This window comes from Prionailurus bengalensis, chromosome E2, assembly GCF_016509475.1.
Source record: "Prionailurus bengalensis isolate Pbe53 chromosome E2, Fcat_Pben_1.1_paternal_pri, whole genome shotgun sequence".
Lineage (NCBI taxonomy): Eukaryota > Metazoa > Chordata > Mammalia > Carnivora > Felidae > Prionailurus > Prionailurus bengalensis.
Window position 1 is genome coordinate 10916766 of NC_057352.1, and position 19992 is coordinate 10936757.

Genomic DNA, 19992 nt, shown 5'->3' on the forward strand with positions numbered 1-19992 from the left:
TAGTATTGGGGCACCTGGGTGGCTCCGACGGTCAAGCGTGGGATTCTTGATTCCGGCTCAGGTCGTGATCTCACGGTTTGTGAGTTTGAGCCTCGTGTTGGGCTCAGCCCTGACGTCATGGAGCCTGCTTGGGATTCTGTCTCCCTCCCTCTGCCCCTCCCCTTTGTGCGCGCTCTCTCTCTCAAAATAAATAAGCTTAAAAAAAAATAGTATAAAAACCCTGGTAGAATTTCAGGTAACCCCAGGGACCTCTGCTTTCCGGGCCTTGATGTATGCTCGTGCCTGTAACGCTGGGGTGCGAGCGACAAACCGAGAATCGGCGGGTGTTTGGCTTTGCCCCAGACCCCTGAGCCTCTCCTGGTGTCTCTGGCAATCTCTGCTCCCACCTTCTGTCACCTTCAGGCAACCCAAGCAGGCTAGGCCCCCCGTGGTCACATGGCTGCTGGTCTCCCAGACGGTCAGCAGTCACAGACCCCAGGCCACCACTCACCTGGATGCCAGAAGGCTGGGCACTCCTGGAATGGCCGGGTCCAGCCTGGTTATTTCCTCGCCCGCAGCCAAGTCCATCCCTCCCGGTGGGGTCCACACCCTGTCTTTCTTCCAAACCCCACAGGTGCAAAGGGCCTCTTAGCAGCGACTACTTCCGGGGAGGGAGCAGGTGACAGCATGTCATTCTTTAGTTCCAAAACAAAACTGAGAAGCTCAGGCCAGGAGTGCAGGCACAGGACAGGGCTGGCCTTCAGGCCTCCCTGCTCCACGACCTCCCTTTCCTCCGGCCTTCAGCTAGGCTGGGGTGTGGCCGTTTGCTGGTTTTCACTGGTGGAGTTGGGGTTGGGGGATACAGAGAGATGCCCACCAGTGCCCACGGGGCCCTAGCAACCCAATCTCTCCCTGATTATAAGCACCAGTCACAGCCCACTACACGCTACGCCGCAATCCTGCTTTTTGGACTGTTTCTATTGCAAAGAGTTTTTTTTAACGTTTATTCATTTTTGAGAGACAGAGCGCGAGCAGGGGAGGGGCGGAGAGCGAGGGAGACAGAATCCAAAGCGGGCTCCGGGCTCCGAGCTGTCGGCGCAGAGCCTGAGGTGAGGCTCGAACCCGCGAACCGCCATCGTGATCATGACCTGAGCTGAAGTCAAGGACGCTTGACGGACTGAGCCACCCAGGCGCCCTGCAAAGCGTTTCCGATGTGGCCTGTGGCCAGTCTGCCCCTGGGGATGTTGGTGGGGCTTAATGGAAACAGATTCCTGGGCCGCACAGCCACCTTCAGCGAATCCGCAGCTCTGGTGTCAAGGGCCCCGGGATCTGAATTGTGGACACGCTCCCCTTCTTCTCTACCTTGTAACCAGGGTCAGGTGAAATGTGTAAACTGTGGGCCCTGGGCCGGAACCCAGGGGGCACAGCGGGGGGGGGGGGTGTACGGGGAAGGGAGGGAATGGCCCGCAAAGCGACATAAACACAGGTCACCATCTTAGAGGGTGGGACTGGAGGGGACACAAGGGAGTGACAAGATCACCCTGGCGCATTCCTCAGTGGCCAGGTCCAAAGCCAGGAAAAGATCGCTTTGTAAACATTTTTATTTGCATGTTGGCTGGCGCCCATTTTTAAGTTCAAGGAGGCCGTCAATGCTAAGTCCGCAGGCAGAAAGGAGAGGGGGGAGGGGGAGGGGAGGGAATTTCTCCCCAGTCTTTCCCCCCTCCCCCTTTTTTTTTTTTCAAGCCGAGCACCTAAAGCTGCATATGAGCAAGTTCAGATCATAGGTGATGCAACTCTTCCCCATGGGTCTCTTTCTTTACATTCTTTGGGTGTCCAGAAAGAGTCTGTATTTAAAAAAAACTCAATGCATGAACGAATTTTAACAAGAAAGAGGGATGTGGGGTAGAGGGGGGAGGTCCACGGCCTGGCCCTTGCTTCACCTCCATTTTCTTTCTTTCTTTTTTTTATTTTTTTTTTTTACGTTTATTTATTATTGAGAGACAGAGCGCAAGCAGGGGAGGGGCAGAGAGAGAGGGAGACACAGAATCCGAAGCAGGCTCTGAGCTGTCAGCACAGAGCCCGACGCGGGGCTCGAACTCACCAACCGCGAGATCATGACCTGAGCCGAAGTCGGATGCCCAACCGACTGAGCCACCCAGGCGCCCCAACCTCCATTTTCAAGTACGGAGGCAGGAAGAGCGTCTCCATCCAAGTGCGGGAGAGGAGGACCGTGCCTTGTGTGGCCAAGAGCGTGGCCGGTGGCGGTGTGGTCCGGGGCACCCCTGCCCTCACCTCACAGCTGGTCTTCTCGTTCTCCCTGCTCTGCTTCTGCTCTGGCCTCTGCCCTCAACACCCTAAGGCTCCTGGCCTCGCCTGCCCTGGGGACTCTCTCCGGCAGGGTTGGCAACCGAGGAGTGTGCCAGGAGGCTCTCCGCCGCTTGCGAAACCATGAGAAACGTCCAGGAGTCTGGAACCTCACTGTCTTGACCTGTTTCCGGGCCCTAGCTCCCTGGGTTGCCCCTGTGGCCACCCGGGCAGCTGAGGCTTCAGCTTCCTGGACAACTGGGGCCTCTGCCCTCTGATTATCTGCAGCCCCTTCCCTTCGATTATTTGCAACCTCTGCCCTCTGGACAGCTATGGCTTCTGCCCTGGGATTATCCTCGGCCTCTGCCCCCTGGACGGGTATGGCCTCTGCCCTCTGATTAGCTATAGCCTCCACCCTCTGATTACCTGCAGCCTCTGCCCCCTGATCGTCTGCAGCCTCTGCCCCCTGATCGTCTGCAGCCTCTGCCCCCCGATCGTCTGCAGCCTCTGCCCCCCGATCGTCTGCAGCCTCTGCCCTCTGATCATCTGCAGCCTCTGCCCTCTGATCGTCTGCAGCCTCTGCCACCTGAACTGTGGATGCTGCTGCCTCCTCCCTCCTACGACGGCGGAAAGAGGCCCAGTTGATTCTGGGCCTCCATCGTCTTGGGGCAGTCTCGGGCGCCTGGCCGCCTCCTGCGTTGCCCACATTATCCCCCAGGCTGGCCCTGCCTGGCGCCCATGCCCCGTCCCTCTCCACCCTGGGAGAGGCCTGCCGGGCCTCGCCCACCTCGGGGCTGGACCTCGGCGCCCAGCCCTTCACCCTCCGCTTCAGCTTCCCCCAGGACACCTGGCTGACGTACTCTCGCCACCTGTCCGCCTTGGACAGCTGCGGCCTGGGGTTGTCCTCAAACATGGGCACCGGCAGGTTCACGCGGCGGCGGGCAGGTGGCGCGCTGGGCTTCTTCTCCCCTCGCTGCAGGAAGGCCTCCACCAGTTCCTCGTCATCCCCGCTTTCCAGGTCGCTCCCCAGAAATTTGCTGCCCAGGTAACTGACAGGCATTTTGCGCACCCTCCTGCCGCGCCCCGGGCCGTTGTGACCCTTGTCGCCCTTGCCTCTGGAGGTCTCGAAGTCACTGAACTCGCTGTCGCTGGCGTTGCTGCTGTCATAGGTGCCCACGACCAGCCGCGGGGGAGGGGTCACCATTTGCGGGACTCTCCTCCTCACTCGGGGCTCCTTGGGCTTCTTGGGGGGCTGGGGCGGGTGTGGGGTGCTCTTCTCGATGATGCGGGCCACGTCCTCCAGCGTGCGGCCTTCTTCCTCCAGAAACTGGGTCAGCCGCTCCCGAAATTCGGCCTCCTTGGTGGCCGGCTTGGAGATGACCCTCCACACGCCCCCGGCCAGCCTGACCTCCCGGGGGATGAGCAAATAGTCGACGTCCTCCCCGATCTGCAGCATCCCCACCGTGGAGTCCTCCTCCCTGCGGAACACCTTGCCAATCTTCTTAAAGGTCCCCACGGGTTTCAAGGCTTCCACGAGGACATCCAGATCCACATCTTTGCAGACATCTGGGACGCTCCACAGGATCAGGCAGTCGGGGGAAGGGAGGAAGCCCCAGGGGAACCAGCCCCCCACGTGGCTTTTCTCGAGGGTCTTTAAGATCTCCAGGGTGAAAGCTGGGGTGGGGGCAACGACCCCAAACTACAAGTAGGCCTGGGTCTTGGGGGTGGGGGGGTCGCGGCCGAACTGCCCGGAGGGTCTCACCTCTCCAGCCAAGGAGGAGCCAGCCCCTCCTAACTTCTCTGCCCGCAACCGAGTCCAGTCTTGGTCAAGTCCGGCTCCCCACCAAGGACTGGCGGGAACCAACCCCCGGGGATGCTTACGTGGGCCGGGGGTGAGATGGGTCCTGAGGCTCAAAGCCCACCGGCCAGCTGCGAACGCGGTGCACGGGCTCCGAGTTGGGGCGCACGGGCTGCCCCGTGGCTCTTCCTGCCTCGGGGACTCGCCTGCAGCTTGGGAGAGGACTTCGCAGACAAAGACGACTCAGCCGTGGCTGTTCAATATGGCCGAGGCGCTCGGAGGCCGCAGCCCAGCCCCCCGGGAGGGTCTCCCGCCCCCAGGCAGGCAGCCACCCCCGTCCAGGCTGACCTTGACGCGCCTACGGCCTCCCAGCCCGCGCGCTCGGGACCGAGGAGCGCGCGCGCGGGCAGGAAGTTCCTCCTCGCTCTCCCCGAAGGGGAGGCCCACCTTCCCCCTTCTCATCTTACACTCCCCGACTCGGGAAGACTGACAGGGGGGCTGTCCACTCCCTTCGGGGCGCCCTCGCTCCCCTCCCGCACAGGGGTGTGGCCGCGCTGCGGGGCCTCGCTGGGGCCGTCGCTTCCCCAGCCGATCGCCCGCCGAGGCCCCACGTCAGCACCTTTCGCCAGAAAGGCGGCAGTTCCCCAACCTGCCATTCTAAACGTGCGGGTTCCAGCCAAGCCCTGGAAGGTGGGTGCGCTAACGGGGCAGTCCTTTTGAAGGCCACTGGCGGTGTCCGTTACCTTTTCGCACCGTGGGACTTTTGGTACCTGCCATGCGTCTTGGCGGAGAAATTGGTACCAGGGCCTTCTTGTGCCAGCCTCCAGCGTGGGACTCCGCACACAGTAGGGGCTCAGTAAAGATGTTCGCGTGAATGAATGGACCTCAGTGTTCATCAGGAGGGACTGGCCCGGTTGTCCGGTTCTCCCAGTGAAATACTATGCAGCCACGTAAAAAGCTTCCCTCTCACTGCCTGCAATCCTCCCCAGCCCGGCAGCTGGAGGGATCTGTTAACAACTTAAGTCAGCGCCGTCTCTATTCTTTCAAAACTCCTCCAGTTTACTCAGTAAAATCGAAGTCCTCACCACCGTCCACAAAGCCCTAGCACACCTCCTCCGCTTTCCTTCTCTCCTCCTCGCTGACTCCATCACCTCCAGACACACCTGCCTCTTCGCTGTTCATCAGAGACACCAGCCTCAGGGCCTTTGCACTTGCTGCTCCCAATGCCCAGAATGTTATGGGCCCACCTTCTCTTGGCAATTTCCCTCTGCTCAAGGTCATTCTACACTCCCTACACCCGCCAAATATAGGGTGGCCTCTACCCTCTCCAAGGTCCTTCATCTGAGGAATCCTTAACCCTTTCTTTTAAAAGAAATTTTTTTTTTAACGTTTATTTCTGAGACAGAGCATGAGCGGGAGAGGGGCAGAGAGAGAGGGAGGCACAGAACCCAAAGCAGGCTCCAGGCTCTGAGCTGTCAGCATAGGGCCCGACTCAGGGCTCGAACTCACAGACCGCGAGATTGTGACCTGACCTGGTCGGTAGCTCAACCGACTGAGACGCCCAGGCGCCCAACCCTTCCTAAGTGCTACGGGTTGCATTTCAAGATAAAGTTTTTCAGTGCATAGAATTGCATCCACTGGGACTCCTGGGTGACTCAGTTGGTTAAGGTTCCACTTCCGCTCAGGTCATGATCTTGCTGTTGGTGAGACTGAGCCCCGCATCCGGCTCTGTCCTGACAGCTCAGAGCCTGGAGCCTGCTTCGGATTCTGTGTCTCCCTCTCTCTCTCCCCTTCCCCCGCTCGCATTCTGTCTCTCTCCCCAAAATAAATAAACATTAAAAAAAAAAAAAAGGAATTACATTCACTGGATTACAAAGGAAACCAATTATAATGAAATATACAATCTGTTTAAAAAGAAAAATTTCAGCAATAGTTAAAAAAAACCTGTGAAATAATGACATAAATACAAAGTGTAAAAATGAACACATGTAATTAAAAAACTTTTTTTTAACATTTTTTTTTTTTGAGAGAGAGTGAAGGTGGGGGACAAGTGGGGAAGGGGCAGAGAGGAGGAGACACAGGATCCGAAGAAGGCTGGGAGCTGTGAGCACAGAGCCCAATGTGGGGCTGGAACCCACAAACCGTGAGATCACGATCAGAGCCGAAATCAAGCGTCGGCTGCCTACCCGACTGAGCCACCCAAGCGCCCCATGAATACATGTGATTGTATTTAACTCACGACGTGGGATTTTATTTAATTCTCGAAGGAACCAGGCAGATGTGTAGAGAGAGAGGGAAGGGAAGGGAGATGCTCGGCGGGCAGGGGTTGGTGAAGATCTCCGCGAGGCCTGTGCACAAGTATTGGCTCATTCGGGTTGTTTTCGCCTTTGCAGAGCCAGGCCGCTGGGCTTTGCCGGATTTTCTCGCTCACACCAGCTCCTTCCCGGCCGGCGCGCTGAGGCCCCGCCCCGCCTCCCACCGCCCCGCCCCGCCTCCCACCGCCCCGCCCCGCCTCCCACCGCCCCGCCCCGCCTCCCACCGCCCCGCCCCGCCTCCCACCGCCCCGCCCCGCCTCCCACCGCCCCGCCCCGCCTCCCACCGCCCCGCCCCGCCTCCCACCGCCCCGCCCCTCCCTGGTGCGAGGTTTGGAGCCTCGCGAGCGGTCTCCCCGGCAACGAGGAGACGCGCTCCGCAGCGCGAGTCGGCCCGCGGAGGGGAGGGGAGGGCTGGGGCGGCGGGGGCGGGGCAGAGCCTTTTCTAGGCTTCATCTCCTTTCTCTAGGCCCGATTCCCCAATCAGCCTCCCTGAAAAGCCACCCGAAACTAAGAATCCCGAGGCCCCCCGTTTGAGAAATACTGGTTTAAGAATCCAGGTCGGAAAAGTCAAGACTTGCGAGCGGAATGACCTCTCGCAGATCAGACATTTGGTTTCTGTAATTGGTAAAAAGCTTGGGGGAGGGGGGGAGGAGGGAGGGGAACGTTATCTTAGAAATGAAAACCGCAAAAGGTCAACGTTCTTACAAAAATTGCCAACCCCTGGGGCGCCTGGGTGGCTCAGTCGGTTGAGTGTCTGACTCTTGATTTTGGCTCAGGTCATGATCTGGGTTTGAGCCCAGTGCAGAGACTGCCTGGGATTCTCTCTCTCTCTCCCTCTCTGTCTGTTCCTCCCCCGATTGTTCTCCCTCTCTCTGTCTCTCTGAAACAAACTAAAAAAAAAAAAAAAAAAAAAAAAAGAAGAGAGAAAATGAAGTTAGAGAAAGGTATAAAATGAAAAACAAGTCTCCCTCTGCCGGCCTCCGGCCTCCCCGTGCCCCAAAGTAACCACAGTGAAATACCTCTGTACTTTTCCAATAATAATAATAATAAATAAATAAATAAATAAAATAAAGCTTACATGTGTAATTTTAGAATTTCCCCCGGGGGAGGGTGGATTTTCCACATCATTCTGAATTATTTTTATCATAGTACTTACCACTTCCTAGTATTTTCTTATTTATTTGTTGTCTCACACTATTAGAATACATGCCCCATGAGGGGTGGGCTGTTTTTCTAGTTTGTTCGCTGTTAAAGTCTCAGAACCTGGAACAGTACTGATAGGTGCTCAAAATATTAAAAAATTTTTTTTAAACGTTTATTTATTTTTGAGTCAGAGAGAGACAGAGAGAGAGACAGAGCACAGCGAGGAGGTAGGCAGAGAATAAGAGAGAGGGAGACACAGAATCCGAAACAGGCTCCAGGCTCTGAGCCGTCAGCACAGAGCCCAACGGGGGGCTCCAACTCATGGTCCACGAGATCATGACCTGAGTTAGTCAGACACTCAACCGACTGAGCCTCCCAGGCACCCCAGGCGCTCAAAATGTTTGTTGAGTGAATGAACGACAGGATTGCACCGGATCTATTAACTATAAATTTTGCTTTTTTCACTTCATAGCCTGTCTTGAAGCCTTTCCGTATCTGTGTATGCAGATCAATCTTGATTTTCTTTTTTTGTGACAACTCCCCCTTTCGTCGGTATGCCCGAAAGCAGGGAACATGATAATACTGATAATTATTCACTTTGGACACCTACGTTGTCTCTGTCCCTATGCATTTTTTTTCTTTTCCTCCTTAGAACCCCTCTTAAAGTATTTATTCCCATTTTTCTGATGAGAAAAGATGAGGCCAAAGAAAGCCACACAGCTAGTAAGTGACAGAGCCTTGAAACACTCAGGTTCCTTATGTTCTACCCCCTATACCTTTAACGGCTCCTTTATTTTCTCAGTTGCCTGTGGCAGGTTGGGGATGAGGAACAAGGTTGGTGGGCAATCCGTGAAGACTTCCTCCCCCACCGCCCCGGCCGCCCCAGGTGACATTTGTAACCTTGGCACGGTCACTAGACTTGTCCTCCGTCTCAAATGCCCAGAAATCAGATCCCTGTCTGGAATGAACAGGATGTTAATTATCTACAGTTTTTAATCAATGGGTTAATTGACAAGACGTAGTAGGTGCTCAACAAACAAGGCAGGAAGCAGCCTTGTGATCCACGTTCTGACCACCAGAACCAGCCGCATATCGGGCCACCCCTGCCTCTCCCCTCTTCAACCCAGAATCTGGAGCTTGTTTGGCAAGTGTAGAAGCAAAGCCAGCAGTTAGAATAGCTGTGCTTTTGAAAAAATCATTCATTCATTCATTCATTCATTCACGCAGCACGTTTCTCTAAGGCAGTGATTCGCAAATCTGGTTTGCACATTAGAATCACTGGGGAGAGTTTTAGAAATCACTCAATTTCCCGAGCTCACCCTTTTGGATCAGAACATCTTAGGGTGGGGAGCGGGGTACTGTGTTACAAAAAATAATTTCCCTGTGGCACCGGGGTGGCTTAGTCGCTTGAGCGTCCAACTTCAGTTCAGGTCATGATCTCAGGGTTCGTGAGTTTGAGCCCCTCGTCAGGCTCTCTGCTGTCAGTGTGGAGCCTGCTTCGGATGCTCCCCTTCCCTCTCTGCCTCTCCCCCACTCACAATCTCCCTCTCTCTCTCTCAAAAATAAATGAATAAACATTTAAAAAAATCTCTCCAAGTGACTCTGGCAGAGGTGATGGTTGGTGGGGCTGGGCAGAAGCAGGGAAGGAACTTGGAAATACCACACAGCACCTGCAAAGAGCCACGTTGGACATTAGGGTTTCTCCCATTTGAGCAACATAGAGGGACCCTTAAAAGAGGGGTGGGAGTTGCAGAGATCTTGTAATAGTTTGAATAGTGGCTACCGACAGATTTCAAGTCCAAATCCCTGGAATTTGAAATTGTTATTTTATTTGGAAAAGGATCTTTGCAGATGTAATTAAGGATTTTGAGATGAGATTACCCTAGATTATCTGGGTGGGGCATCAGGAGTGTCCTTTTTTTTTTTTTTAAGTTTATTTATTTTGAGAGAGAGAATGTGAGCAGGGGAGGGACAGAGAGAGAGGGAGAGAGTGAGAGAGAATCCCCAGCAGGCTCCGTGCTCCCTACAGAGCCCAATGCAGGGCTCGAACTCAGGAACAGTGAGCTCACGACATGAGCCGAAACCGAGAGTCCGTCGCTTAACCAACTGAGCCACCCAGGCGTCCCAGAAAACACCAGGAGCCACCAGAAGCTGGAAGAAGGAAGGAAGGACCCTCTCCTAGAGGCTTCACAGGGAGCTCAGCCTCGCCGACACCTTGGTGTTGAACTTCTGGCCCCCAGGACCACGAGGGAATAAACTGCTGCTCTTCTGAGCTGTCCGGTTTGTGGTAATTTGTTACCACAGGCGCAAGGAACAAATCTAGACCCCGGCGGTGTGGCGGGTAATTCCCCAGCCTCGGATGAGGAAAATTCCAAATGAAAACATCCACGTTTTCTTCTATGACCTTGTCTTTCAAGAACCATCATCCCCCAAGTGAAGGTGTTACCGTTGTAGTCTCCTGACCCCCAGAATCAGGTACAGGTGTTACCTGCTTCTATGACTCTGTCAAGAATAAAGAAACATTAAAAAAAAAAGAAAAAATATGGAAGACTCAATCATCCCCCAGAAAGTTCCTTAGTGTCTTCCGTGGCACCCCCCTTCTGCCTACTCCCAACCACGGATCTGATTTCTGTCCTTAGAGGGTTCCTAAGAAACTGTGGCATGGGTCATATTAGCCCCACTTTACCGATGAGGGGACCGAGGCCCAGAGAGGTGAAGTCACCTCCCTGAAGGCACACAGCTAGTCGGTGGCAGAGTCAGGACTTGAACCCAGGTCTGTCTGCGCAGCTCTGAAGCCTTGGACGCTCTCTCCGTCATGTGTCCCGTTGATGCTGGGGGCGCGGGTCGGGTATTGTCTCCCGAGGGGTATTACCTCGGTGTATTCGCTACTCTGTTCGGGTTCCAAAGCAGCCACTTGTCGTTACACAGAGACCAGATTGTCTTCTGAGGACGCTGGGGACACATTTAGTTCAGGAGTCTGAGATGTAAAACCAGGCTAATGCGTTCTTTGTCCGTGCGAAACACAACAGTCACCAGACCCAGGATCCCAGTGGCCAACGCTCAACAGCTTTCTCCCTCTTAGCCGCTGTGCTAAGTCGTTCACAGGTCTGCGTGGGTACACTCCTCCCCACCCTTGGGGAACTAAGTTACCACTACCCCCATTTTATAAGTAAGCAACCTGAGACACAGGAGGTCAGGTGGCTTGCCCAGGCCCATGCTCTGGGAAGTGGAGGAGTCGGGACTTGAACCCAGGCCATAGGTCCAACTCTGTTCTTCACCGTACACGGGACAGATGCACCTGCTTCCTGAACTGGCAGGATGCCTAGGGAGCCAATGCGAGGAATCTCAGATTCAGTTCCACTACTGATGTGCATAGATATTTGTCGGTGTTCTATGTGTGTTATCGTAACAACTGTGTCTTTTATTTTCCGTGTTCTTTTTTAATGTTTATTTCAAGAGATGGAGAAGGGGCAGAGAGAGAGAGAGAGAGAGAGAGACAACCCCAAGCAGGCTCTTCGCTGCAGGTGCCGAGCCCGACGTGGGGCTCGATCCCACTACCGTGAGACCATGACCTGAGCCGAAATCAAGAGGCAGATGCCTAACCGACTGCGCCACTGAGGTGCCCCTATTTTCCGTATTCTGCCGCTCTGATGTCTGGGGCCTCGCTGACTCTTGAGGGGCTGCCCCGCCGGGGTTAAGAAATCTCTAGAGAAAGTAAGTGGTGCCGGCCTTGGAGCATGTTCCTTGAATGCAAACCGGCCAGCCCAGAGCCCACACCCCCAGCTATGTCCTTTATCAGGCCCTCACACTCTGGCACCGCCCACCTGCTCTGTTCACCCCAGGGCCAGGTCCCGGACAAGAAGGGACAGCCCCCACACCCCAGAATCTGCTGAAATTATTCAACCTAGCCAATCATAAAACTGCTTACCCTGTGCCTCACCCATTCCTTCCCGCAGAAACCACAATAAAAGCTCTTGCCCACGGTTTCCCCTGCTCCTCCCTCTGCCTCCTGACCAATGCTGGTGTTTCGTCATATGGCACCCCGTGGTGTGACATGTCCCATCCTCTTGATAGAATATGGAATGTAACAAACTATCTTCTCTTTCTTTCTTTCAAAAAAAAATTTTTTTTCAACATTTATTTATTTTTGGGACAGAGAGAGACAGAGCATGAACGGGGGAGGGGCAGAGAGAGAGGGAGACACAGAATCGGAAGCAGGCTCCAGGCTCTGAGCCATCAGCCCAGAGCCTGACGCGGGGCTCGAACTCACGGACCGCGAGATCGTGACCTGGCTGAAGTCGGACGCTTAACTGACTGCGCCACCCAGGCGCCCCTCAAAAAAAATTTTTAATGCTTTTCTTTTTTGAGAGACAGAGTGCAAGCGGGGGTGGGGCAGAGAGAAAGAGAGACAGAGAATCCGAAGCAGGTTCCGGGGTCTGAGCCATCAGCACAGAGCCCGACGCGGGGCTCGAACTCACAAACCGGGAGATCATGACCCGAACTGAAGTCAGACGCTCAACCGACTGAGCCACCCAGGTGCCCCTAACTATCTTTTCAATGACAGCCATCTCCTTATCTCATGGCTTTACCGTTTCTGAATGAAAATACAACCTATATGAAAACAGTCACACGTGTATATGCATTTCTTGAGTACCTACTATGTGCCAGATACAGTGCTGGGCCCAGAGGATATAGTGGGCAACGAGATAGACCCAGCTCTGCCTTCTGGGAGCTCATAGTCTTACAAGGAAGACTGGCATTCAACAGATCTATACAAATAAGTTAATCACCATCGGGAGACATACCAAGCCAGAAAAATACAGGGGAGCTATAAGGAGATAAACTAGGGGGAACAATCCATCCTGGGGGTGGCCTGGAAGGCTTCCTGGAAAAAGGGACCTAAGGGGTAAGAGTCCGTGGGAGTCATACAAGAGTGTCCCAGGCAGAGGCAATAACACGGGGCAAAGGTTTTGAGGTGGCTAGGAGCATGTCTGGGGATGGCTAGTGTCGTCAGATGGCGTGCTGAGGTGGGCGGGTTATGAAGATGTCCAGCTTCTTTCTGAAGGGGGATGGAAGTCAAGGAGGAGTGTGGGCAGAGGAGTGACCACACAGACAGATGTATCACCCTAGAAGGATACGACAATTTCCAGAAAACAGAGGGAGCCCAGCAGCGAGAGAGCGGGGAAGAAACACCCCGACCTCTCTCTCTCCTCCCGCCCCCCCTGCCTCCGCTGCTGCCTCCCATTGGCTGATCCCATCCGGAAGTCATGGGCAAAGGAGCTTGGGTAATGTAATGCAGGGTGGTCGGTCTCCCAGGGCGCAGAGCAGGGTGCAGAAGCACAGAGAGGCAATCTGGGGAACCCATGGGGAATCACCAGCGCCAGTCCCATGGGAATCGGATACAGCTTGGCCTCTCCAAGGTTCAGAGCCCTCCTTCAGGATCCGTGGTCCTCAGGGAGCACTGTTGGAGGAGCCGCAGAGAGACCCAGCCCTGCGTCAGGAGCACAGCCTGTCCACAGAAAGACCCGGGCTTCGGTCCTTCTTGAGCTTTCCTGTGTGGTTCCGGCAGGTCATCTAACCTGAGCTTCATGTTCCTTATCCGTAGTGTGAATAGAACAACTCATCATCCCTAACCTTCTGAGGTCCAAAACATTCGGAGAGCTTTGCATCACCCCCCCCCCCCCCCCAAGAAGGAGGAAAACATTTAGAGACAAGATCTAGGAGGACACGGGGCTATTTATAGTCTTAATTTATTTCCGTTAATGTCAAAATCCTACATTTCCCTGCAGAACACTAATATAATAGGCTTGATTATGGGAGGTGCCCCAACCTGTCCATGGGGTGAATTACACAACATAAAACATAGACACTGTCTCACTTTTCTGAAATTCCTGAATTCCAACTCTCTGAATTCTGAAGCACCTCTGGCCCAAGGGTTTTGGATAAGGGATTGTGGATCCATAGTGCCATACCTTGGGGGTTGGGAAGATACAATGAATTAATGAGTACTGAAAACTGGGCACAGTCCCTGGAACACGGACTGGATCTTGTTTTTATCCCAGATAAACCATTTCACCTTTTCCCTCAGCCCCTGGGAGCCACTGGGAGAGAAAAGCAGTGTGTGTTTTGTGTTCCGTTGGCCATGAGATAGGATGACGCCCCTTACAAAAAATCATCCAGCCCTGGAAAACTTCGGGCAACTCATGGACGCAGTTTTCAAAATGCTTTTTTAGGGGCATGTGGCTGGCTCAGTCGGTTAAGCGTCTGACTCTTGATTTTCGCTCAGGTCACGATCTCTCGGTGGTGAGATCGAGCCCTGCATCAGGCTCTGCGCCGACAGCCTGCTTGGGGGTGGTTTTCTCTCTCTCCGCCTCTCTCTCCGTGTGCGCGCTCTCTCAAAGTAAATAAACTTAAAAAAAAAAAAAAAAGCCCCACATGTTGTTTCGGCAGCTAGATTGTTTCTCCAAATGAGATCTCCCATGGATTCCCCCCACATATCAAAGAGCATGCCGTGAGTGCATCCGCAAACGTTTATTTCACACGTTCATATTTGTACAATAGGGCCTGAGCCGCAAAGAACGATGAAGGGTTTTAGCTGAACCCGCTTTCGAAAATGGGGGGTTTACAGAGGCCAGCCGCAGGCTCCTCTCAGCCAGCGTGTCCCATCCCCTGGGGAATTTTCGCTCAGGATTTGCTGTGTGCCAGCCATGCCTCGAGTCACAGATAACTGGCTTCAAACCGTTAACAGTTCTGCACAACCGCTTGCTTTGCTCTGTCCGGAAATTCTTCCAGAAAACCTTGAGAAGCGGTAGGTTTGGTTTCAGGGGCCACGGTGAACGACCACGCAACGTCGTGGATCACAAGTATGAACGGTGGAGAGGAAACACCTGAAACTCACAATCAGCACAAAGAAGAGCCCCGACACTGCGATGAGACGGTAAGAAATGTCACGCTGTCCCTCGTTACGATGCAATGATTGTGCCTTGACGGGAGAACAGCATGCAACAAACAAACGTGCCTGAGGTCTGTGTAGCATTTGTTCTACTTGGGACTCAGAGGAAAAGGAAACAGTGAACACAGTAGAAAGATACACTGTGAGTGGCTTTGCCCAGGCTGGAAACTTACAAGGGCGAAAAAGATCAATAGAAAACTACAAACTTCTAGACCCTGGATGCACTTGGCAAGAAGATCAAAGACACACGTGGGGAGGGCAGGGAAATCTTTACACCAAAAAGGGATGTCGAGGCTGATGGTGCAGAGTCAGCTTGGGGAGTTTACACAAATCAGGGGCGTTCGGGTTTTGGGTTGTCACTGGGAGCGAACTCTATTTTTTTTTTTTAATTTTTTTTTCAACGTTTATTTATTTTTGGGACAGAGAGAGACAGAGCATGAACGGGGGAGGGGCAGAGAGAGAGGGAGACACAGAATCGGAAACAGGCTCCAGGCTCCGAGCCATCAGCCCAGAGCCCGACGCGGGGCTCGAACTCACGGACCTCGAGATCGTGACCTGGCTGAAGTCGGACGCTTAACCAACTGCGCCACCCAGGCGCCCCTCGAGCGAACTCTAGAAACGCCTTTGGTCTTGACACTTGCTGGGAATGCAAGGACCTGAGAGGAATTTCTGACCGCCTGAGGGTGGGTCCTGCACCCTGCACCTTGGCTGCCAAGGTGAAGGGGTGGGTAGAGAGAGAATCTCCACCTCTCGGCTCTGCTAAGGGGGCCACGGTGGGGGGCAGCTCCATAGAAATGAGAACAGAGGTTGGATGCTGGAATTCACGGACATGACTGATGCCCACCATAGGAATACATTGGGGGGCTGGGTCCACTATTACAATTCGTTGGTAAGAATCTGAGCCTCTATGTATGTGTGTGTGTGTGTGTGTGTGTAGATTGCATTAAAAAAAAAAAAAAAGAAATTCTCCTCAAACCCTTGCAAATCCCTGAACCAATGGAAGTTTGCAGACTCACAGGTCAGACGTCCCCGAATGAGACCTCTGTCTCCCCATGGGCATTTGGATGTCACCTGACCAATTTTGTTGTTGTTCTTCACCGTCACGGGGGGGACTCAAGGTTCATGTTGTTAATCGATAACCCTTGAAGGTGACCTCTTTAATTATTTACCTCCTTTTGGACTCTTTCCTGGGAGTCTTGCCTTTTGCTCTGTAGAGCCGAGCGCCCCCTCTGCGCAAGTCAGAGCTTCTGGAGGTGGATCTGGGGAGACCCACATCCCAAGCCCAGGCGCCAATCAGAGCAGAAGAGTCCCCCGTCTGACCATCCCTGTAAGGGACACCGAGCGAGTACGGAACAGCGACAGCTTTTGAGAGTCAAGCGCCAGAGCACGGAGCTCCTCAGGTGTGGCGAGCAGGCATCTCACTTTGTCAGGCATGGTTTCTGCTTGCCGTGGGTAAAACAGGGTGGTCCACCCTGGGCGACTTTCTGCCAGAGGTACATTCAAGGTACATCCTTTTAAAAGACAAAACAACAACAACAACAACAACAACAAAACCAAAAACCAAACGAAACCGCTGACAAACCAAAATGGGTCTAGACTTTGCAATGGCGGCATTTCCAGCGGGGCTGAAAGCCAGAAGGTTCTGGGTCTCTTCCGGGCAACACATGCTTCGCTGTCCCCCAACCTCAGCCCACAGAGAGGGGACGGCGGTGCTGAAGGGGACAGTGGCCTTTCCCCAGAGCAGGGAGCTCCCTGACACGTTCCTCCTTCTTGGCTTCTCCTCAATTCTGGCGCGAGACCTCTTGCACAACCTTGGACGCCCAGGCCCTGTTTCTCCTCTTGCGTTTCCTGTAAACACCTGCTCACGCGAGGTGGGGGAGGGGGAGGACGGCCCTCGGTCTCCAGGGAAACAGCCCAAGAGGCGCTTCTGGGCTCAGCCTGCGACCTTCTGGGGTCTCCAGGTTGTCAGACGTTGTTGGAGGGTCTCTGAGACCCTTCTTCACCCAGAAGTTACCCTCGTCCCCTCAAATGACACTCTCACACATACCCAGGTGTTCCCCCCACACTTACATGTTGCCCCCCACTACGCCCACATCCCGTTCATACTCAGATGCCACCCACACATCCAAATGGTACCTGGGTCGCTCGTATGTTCAAGCGACTCAGGTGTTCCCCGCACCTACTCGGATACTGAATTGGGAGTGTCGCCAGGGCAAGGCGTGGGTCCGTTTGCTCCCGGCTGTATGGCCAGGGCCCGAAGCTGTGCCTCGGACCCCGTGGGTGCCCAGAAAACATTGGTTGAGTGAGTGAGTTTGCGCAAGCAAATATTACCTACATCCGCTCAAACGGCACCCGCACCCACTCAGATGACACCCACCTCCCGCTCTGCCGCGCCCCCGCCCCCCCCCCCCCCCCCCCCGGCCCCGCGCCCTCCCCATGTCACCTCACAGCTTGTCAGATGCATGGTGCCTTCGCCGGTTTTTCTTATGCTTCCTCTTGCCTCTCTTGTCATCTCCAGGCTTGCTCGGCTTCTCCGTGGAGTCCAGAGGCGGCGCCGCATCCGCCCCGGCCGTGGCCCCAGCCCCGGGCTGCTTCTCCCCGGCCCCGGGCGCGCGGCACTTTCTGGCAGGTGGCTCTCTGGGGCCCGTCACTGCGGGGCACAATTCCTGCCTCAGGACTCGGGCCACGTCCTCCACCGTCCTGCCCTCGCTCTGCAGGAAGAGGTTCAGCTTGGTCAGGAATTCGATGTCCTGCTTCCGGGGCATGTAGACCACCCTCCACAGGCCGCCCTTGCCCTTGATCTCCCTGGGGATGACGGCATAATTGATGTCCTCCGCCAGCCTGATGATGGCTGCCTTGGACCTCTCTTCTTCCAGAAAGGCCTTCCCAGCCACTTCGAACTTGCCCAGAGGTCTCAGGGGGGCCCGTATGATGTCTTCGAATTCCTCGTGGTCGCAGTCTTCCGGGATGTCCAGGATCATCAGGGACTTGTAACTGTCCACCTCCAGAGCCTTGCACCCGTGCTCCAACAGGGCGATGTCCTTCACCCCGAACAGCATCCTGCCCAGCTCGCGGAGGCAGCAGTATGCCCGCTGGGGCACCCCCGAGCTGCCTCGGGGATCCGGAAGGCGATCCAGGATGCCACGATCCCCTCGCAAAGGCTGAGCCGGAGAGAGGCCGCAAGGGGCCCGGTCGGTCCCTCTAGTCGACGAGGCCCCTGGCCCTGCCCACAGGGCCCCGGCGTCCAGGTTTCTTGTAAACCTTCCCCTGAGGGGGCTCTCGGGAGATCCCGGGGACTGAGGCCGAGTGAAATGGAGGTGCCGTCTGCCAGCCGGCTGGGGGCTCCCCCCGCCTGGGCAAGGCCGCCCCGAGGAGGGCCCGGAGATGCGCTGTCCTTTCTTGGGGATGGTCTCCAAAGGTCTCGCCGGCCCTGGCGGTCTCAGCGGATCTGGGAGGCCGGATCTCCCTGGGGTTGCTGTCACCGGGGTGTCGTGGGCGGGGGCCCAGAAGGCAGGCCGGCTGGCCCAGAGGCCGCCCTCAGTGCCCCGTGGCCCGGAGAAGACCAGGATGTGGCTGCGGCCGCTGCACTTGTCCCCGCAGTGACGTCACCGGCCCGGGCGCCCCAGAAGTCTCCATGGCAACCGCTAGAGCATCGCCTCTGCCATTGGCCGGGGCCAGCCGCATTGAAATCGGAGTCGGAGGGGGTCATCCGGGGGTGAGGGGTCAGCCCCCTGCCTTCAATAGCGCCCTCCCTTCTCCTTGGAGAGAATGGCTGATTCCAGGGAGAGGGGACGGAGGAGATACAAGGTTATCCCGGAGCATCTTTTTGGGGGGGGGGGGGGGGTCGAGAAAGTCCGGAAATGGCCAAAGAATGAGGATAACGGGTGGAAGGACCGAGAGCCAGCTCGGGGGGCTCCTGCTGGCCCCATCTGGGGCAATTTGAGCACCGATGTGACAAATGAGACCATAACCCCCTGATAAAATCAGAACCCAGGAGTCTGGGTAGACACAAACACGTGAGTAAATGGGAAGTGTGGTGGAGGAATGTGGGCTGTACGTTGGCTCATATAAAACTTAGGGACCAGGGGAGGATTCTGTTTCGGATTCTGGGTCTCCCTCTCTCTCTGCCCCTCCCCCGTTCATGCTCTGTCTCTCTCTGTCTCAAAAATAAATAAACGTTAAAAAAAAAATTTTTTTTTTTTTAAACTTAGGGACCAAAAAGAACATAAGTCTCTTTACCTCGGAATGTCTTTGAAGGACACACCCACCGCAGCATTCAGGGCACCGCACTGGCCATTTTCTCTCAAAATGGTTCAGGAGGGAAACAGAATGCTTGGTGCCCCACTTGCAACTTTCCTGTAAGTCTGTGATTGTTTCAAAATATATACATTTTTGAAACAGGCTCCAGGCTCCGAGCTGTCAGCGCAGAGCCTGAGGCGGGGCTCGAACCCACCAACCGTGAGGTCATGACCTGAGCCAAAGCTGGATGCCTAACAGACGAGCCACCCAGGAGCCCCTCAACTGTATTTTTAAAAAAGAAAACAAGAGGGGCCCCTGAGTGGCTCAGCCCATTAAGTGTCCGACTTGGGCTCAGGTCACGATCTCCCCCCCACCCCACCCCATTCCTGAGTTTGAGCCCCTGCATCAGGCTCTGCGCTGACAGTGAGCCTGCTTGGGATTCCCTCTCTCTCTCTCTCTCTCTCTCTCTCTCTCTCCCCCTCCTCCACTTGCTCTCTCTCTCTCTCTCTCTCTCTCAAAATAAATAAATTAATTTAAAAAAAAAAGAAAAAGAAATGGCTTGCACATACAATCACCTTCACAATGTCCATTCGCCCCCCCCCCCCCCAGTCCAGTAATAAAAGCCATAAAGTTTCAGTTGGATTGACTTCCCCCGAACCCCCAGGTCCAGAGTGGGCCAATAAGCTTGGACTAATCATCATAATCCCACCCCCCTGCCACAGTGATTGGTTCAGAAATGGTCACCCAGGTAACCCAGGCCTAAGCCAATCAGCGTGTTTCATCTCCCAGCTCACAGAGATTGGTTAAGGGCTGGATACCTCAACCCAGTCGGATCAGAACGAAGTTTAGGATTAAAACAATTATTTTCATGTTTATTCCATTTTCTGAGAGGGGCAGAGCGTGAGCAGGGGAGGGGCAGAGAGAGAGGGAGACATGGAATCTGAAGCAGGCTCCAGGCTTCGAGCTGTCAGCATAGAGCATAGAGCCCAGGAGAGGGGGCTCGAACCCACGAACTGTGAGATTATGACCAGATACACTCCGCCAGGGGCCCTCAGGGTCCTCGCCAACACTAGCTACCGTCAGAACTTTCCACGTGGGCAACCTGGGTGTGTTTCTCAGCGCAGTGTCTGGGGAGTGGAGTCTCGTGTTTTTAACTTGAATATTCCTGATGGCCAGTGACGTTGAGGATATTTGAGAGAGAGACAGAGAGCGAGCGGAAGAGGAGCGAGAGACAGAGAGAGAGAGCGAGAGAGAGAGAGAGA

The 19992-nt window shown here is 54.8% G+C and overlaps 2 protein-coding genes across 4 annotated transcripts in view; both read right to left on the reverse strand.

The window, feature by feature from the left end:
* PNMA8C (PNMA family member 8C) overlaps positions 1-18022 on the reverse strand; it is a 28570-nt gene extending 10548 nt beyond the window's left edge. The window contains exons 1-2 of one of the 2 annotated variants that reach the window (XM_043600516.1): positions 16928-18022; positions 4822-5039 (exon numbers count right to left, since the gene is read on the reverse strand). In XM_043600516.1, the coding sequence (XP_043456451.1) occupies positions 16936-17550 (615 nt within the window). In that variant the 5' untranslated portion in view covers positions 17551-18022 and the 3' untranslated portion in view covers positions 4822-5039; positions 16928-16935. Of the gene's footprint in view, positions 1-4821; positions 5040-16927 lie in introns of those variants that run through there. The other variant, XM_043600517.1, reaches the window with a different exon arrangement.
* On the reverse strand, positions 1563-4547 carry CCDC8 (coiled-coil domain containing 8). Of its 2 annotated transcripts, XM_043600499.1 has the most exons (2): positions 2813-4384; positions 1563-2764 (listed from the first exon to the last, which is right to left on the reverse strand). In XM_043600499.1, exons 1-2 carry the CDS (start codon positions 3737-3739, stop codon positions 2273-2275), a joined length of 1419 nt encoding a protein of 472 aa, XP_043456434.1. In that variant the 5' UTR covers positions 3740-4384; the 3' UTR covers positions 1563-2272. The 2 variants fall into 2 exon arrangements, with proteins under 2 accessions (XP_043456434.1, XP_043456432.1); XM_043600497.1 differs by having other exon boundaries at positions 1563-4547.
* Positions 18023-19992: the final 1970 nt, after the last annotated feature.